Source organism: Rhea americana, unplaced genomic scaffold (assembly GCF_003343005.1).
Source record: "Rhea americana isolate MKP2758 unplaced genomic scaffold, rheAme1 scaffold_800, whole genome shotgun sequence".
Classification (NCBI taxonomy): Eukaryota; Metazoa; Chordata; class Aves; order Rheiformes; family Rheidae; genus Rhea; species Rhea americana.
In genome coordinates, this window is record NW_028186980.1 from 14,300 (window position 1) to 18,774 (window position 4,475).

The 4,475-nt window shown below is 49.1% G+C and overlaps 1 gene segment (V, D, J or C); it reads right to left on the reverse strand.

Annotated features, from left to right (window-relative positions):
- Positions 1-4,224, reverse strand: part of LOC146585423 (Ig mu chain C region-like) — a gene marked incomplete at both ends in the record, with an annotated part of 18,491 nt that extends 14,267 nt beyond the window's left edge. The window contains 1 exon segment of the C gene segment in view: positions 4,055-4,224. Within this exon segment, the coding sequence occupies positions 4,055-4,224 (170 nt within the window).
- Positions 4,225-4,475: the final 251 nt, after the last annotated feature.

A 4,475-nucleotide genomic window follows, 5' to 3' on the forward strand; every position in this document is an offset into this window, starting at 1 on the left:
GTCGGTACCAGCACCCCGGGGTCCCTCCAGAGCCGCTACTGCAGGAACCAGACCTGGTACCAGCTGGTACCACCATGCACCAGAGTCTGCTGGGACCCAGTCGGGTCGGTACCCGCTCCCCGGCGTGTCCCACAAGCTGATACTGCAGGAACCGGACCTGGTACTAGCTGGTACCACCATGCACCAGACCCTGCAGAACCACAGCTGGGCAGGTACCAGCACCCCAGGGTTCCCCTGCTGCTCCACCATTGCCAGGGAACTGGCTTTGGTGGATCTGGAGCTGGTACCTCCGTGTACCAGACCCTAAATTTCCTCCGAATCAGGTCTATGCCCTCCACAGATGCAGCCCCATCTCCAGCCCCAGGAGGAACCTGACCATGTCCAAGCCCACAGCCCAATTAATGATCCAATTAATCAAGCAATTGCAACTGCTCAAGCATCTCCTCTGCACCAGCTGCTGCATTTCAGCCCCACCACAGAGCCCYGAATCTGTTAATTCAGCTCACTGCACCCAAACATAAACCCCCGGGGTCGAGCACAGCCTTCAAGGCAGTTCAAACAATCTCAAAGTATCTCAAAAAGAGATAAACTGAAAAAAAAAATCAAACTATTCTCCAAAACACTTCAAACCCAAGTCAACAGTCACTTTAAAGCAGATGCCTCCACTGACAAAACTCATTGAAATCCGTGATTTCTCCTCATTTCAGCCCTGAGCAACCTCCATCTGCTGCCGGTGGAGACCAGCAGAAAGGTCCATCCTTCCCCCCGCGGACCGCAAGAATTAGCCGAGCGCCGAGCCGAAAAGCGGCCGAAAGCACCGCCGTTTCCGCGGGCCGGCGCAGCGGGTTCGGGGCGCCTCAGCCCCGCGAGCCCGGAYGAGGCCCGGGGAGCCGGACCCCCGAAGCCGGCAGCCGCCGAGCGCAATGAATCTCTTACCGGCTGCGTTTCTAGCAAGCGCTCGCTTATTCCCATCCCTTCCACGTCCAAGAGTTTAACTAACTGCCTTGCCGGTAATTAGCGGTGGTCGCCTCCGTATTTTACATGTATCTTAACAAGCGTCTGAAAGCTCCTGGTGGAATTTCAGACGAGWTCGAGGGGTGTCTGCGACTTAAAGACTTTTTTAAAAAATAAAAGATCTAGGGAAGAAAATCTTCACAAAATTAGCATTAAAGTCTAAAAAGGGAGAAACACTCGAGTCTAAGAACTAACTGGGGCGCATTAAAGTCACAGTCATCACCGAAAACACTCAATTAGGATTAAAAACTAATGGGAACATGTTAAAGTCACAATTATCATCAGCCACCTCGTTAAGGTTTATTTTTAAACCCATCTTGACCCAAATTCTAAATTATTAAGGGTCGGTTTTTGCACCAGTCACACTGCAATTAATCTGCAAGATTATAATCAGYAAATTTGGGTCTCCCAAGTGAGATTAAAAAAAAAAACCTCCCTTTTCGGGAAAACAAAGCTTGCTCAGAAGAGTTGTTTGCCAAAGCAAAACAAAGAAGAATTGACCCCAAAACTTGCTTAATTTAGCCCGAAACCRCGGCGGGGGCTGATTTTCCTCCTCGGAGCAGGTGGTGATGTTTTCCAGTCTGGGTTTCCTTTTTTTTATATATATATGCAAAAAGGGAGAAAACAGAAAAAAACACTTCCCATTTTCTGCTGTTTTCGAAACCAGAACTGGGTTATTTTAAGGTGGTTTCAGATCTCGAAATAAACCACCCGAAAGAGCCACCTGCAGCCCCACGCTCCACTGAGCTGGGGACAAAAACAACCATTTCAGGGCTAACCCCCTGCTCCGAGGAAAAAAAAAGAGTAGTTTTGATTTTATTTCTATATATTTTTAACCCTTTGGGCTGGCTCGAGTTTCACCTTTTCACATCCAAAGCCTGCAGCAGAAGAAGCAGGTTTTTTCATTATTTTATTACCGACCACAGGCAAATAATTAAACTATTGGAGGCATTTAGAGCCCTGCATTCAGCCTTAAAACACTGCAAAATAAGCCAAAATTGGGCCAGCCGTCACCTCCAGYCTCCCGATCTGACCTTAAACACCAAAACACTTCTGATCTGCCCAAACAGTCCTTTTGCCTTACAATAATTTGTTTTACGGGGGGGTACCCAAAGCCCCGTTTTAACCGTTCCAGGTGAATTACCGGATTAAATTGCCTCATTTTCCTCCCGGCCTTTGAGAACTGGCTCAAGCGGCTCCGGGATCTTCTCTGTTCGCATTAAGCCATCAAAGGATTAAAACAGAGATAATATATGTATACATACGCACACATATATGCACAGACATGCGTATACAATATAAATAACGTATCGTCCATATAGTCAATAAAATCCGTGTAACTCATTAAAGAATATCATATATATATATCATATATATATATCATATATATATATCATATATATATATCATATATATATATATATCATATATATATATATATCATATATATATATCATATATATATATCATATATATCATAGATCTTTCAGTCTTATACAGTTCAAACTTTTCCCGAAACAGCCCCTAAGATGCCAGATTCCGATTTTTCTACTTAAAAATGGATCAACTTCACCCGAACGGTGCCAATTGAGGGCTTTTCGACTCAGCCAAAAGGGCACTTTCGGCCCTAAAAAAACACCCTAAAGACATGAAAAATACGATTTCGGACACAGCAGCCAAAATTAATCCGCGAGCCCCAAAACTCCACATTTTAAGCCCCAAAAGCCGCGCGATTCAAAGCACAAAATCCGCCCGCTGATGCCCGCGCCTCGACCTAAACACGGCAAATTTCGCTCAAAATCCACCAGAAACGGCTCAAAGAAGAAGAAAAAACAACAAAAAAGAAAAATTATTACCTGCGGGCACTGCCGCCGCCGTCCCTCGCCTCCATCTTCAACCCATTTCGGGCCAAATCGCACAATTTTCCGCTCACTAACAACCTCCCCGATTTTTGATTATTATTTCAGAGAATCGAGACTTTGGCCGCTTTTTCTGTGGCGCGCAGAAACCCCCAAACCAGCCTAAAAAACACCCCGAAAAGCCACTTTCGGGGCCGACCTGAAGTCTCGACACTTCAATTCTATTGAAAACACAAATATTTCTCCGATTAAAACCGACTAAAAGGCGAAAGTTGGATTCGGGGCCCTAAACGGGCGACTAATAAAAATCTTAAAAATTCGGGTCCTGATCCAAGAGCCGATTCCCTTTTATTGCCTCATCTGGCCCCAAAACGCCTAATTTTTCCCCGACTCAGAGCGAATTTCTCCCACGCCAAGAAAAAATAATAATAATAATCGGGGGAATAATTAAAAAATAGCGGAAAACAACAACACTTCCACTCTGCGGACAGGGCAGACTCATAAATAAATAAATAAATAAATATCCCCCAAAGGGGGAAAATGAGGATTTTTCCGACTCGGAGTTGAAGGCAACAAAACCCCTATTTCCCCTCGTTTTTGCCTCCAAAAGACCCTCCAGGAGGGCTAAAGACACCAGACAAATTTCTATATTTCCACCTCCGCCGAGTCCAATCTGACAATTTTTCTCCCTTCCTCGACATCATATAAAATGGGGATTTTTCGGCCCCAAATATCAAATTTTCATTTTTTTCCCCCGCGAAGGAAGGAAAAAAATGAAGAAAGTCGGAAAATGGACATTTTCGGCCCCCCAATGTCCATTTTTATCCCCCGCGAAGGGAAGAAAAATGGAGAAAAAGAGGGGAAAATGGACATTTTCGGCCCACCAATGCCCATTTTTTTCCCCGCGAAGGGAAGAAAAATGGAGAAAAAGAGGGGAAAATGGACATTTTCGGCCCCCCAATGCCCATTTTTCCGCACGAAGAGGAGGAAAAAATTGAGAAAAATGGGGAAAATGGACGTTTTCGGCCTCCTGGACGGCAGCTCGGGGCCGTTTCGGCCCCCCCCGACGGTGCCTTTCGGGGGCCGTTTCGGCCCCATGCGCCCCCCCCCCCGACGTCGCCCCAAGTCCCGAAATCGCCCCCAAATCTCCCGCCCCGAAAGTGCCAGGAAAAGGGTCTCACCGGAGGAGACGATGACCTCGGTGCCTCGGCCCCAGGCGTCGATGCTACCAGCACTCCACGGCGCTGCGGAGCCGCCGCCGCCACGCTCCTGCCGCCGGCCGCCGCTCTGCGGGGGGATTAGCTGCCCGCAGTGCCGGCGCGCCTCCTCCAGCGGGCACGCAGCGGAGGAGCTGCGCGGGGGCAGGGCGCAGCCCCGGCGGAAAGAAGGCGGCGAGGGAAATATTTGCGGGGTTGCAAGTGCCAGCCCCCTTCCCCCATTCTCCCGCCTCCCCGCACGGACACCCGCAGCCGCGGCTCGGGTGACAGCGGTGCCCCAGCCCCTTCCCCCCGCATCACCCCTGCCCACGCCGTGGGGCGGGGGTGGGCTGCGCTCCGGCCGCGGCGGCGCCCCCCTGGCCGGGGCCAGGGCCGCCCTGGTGAA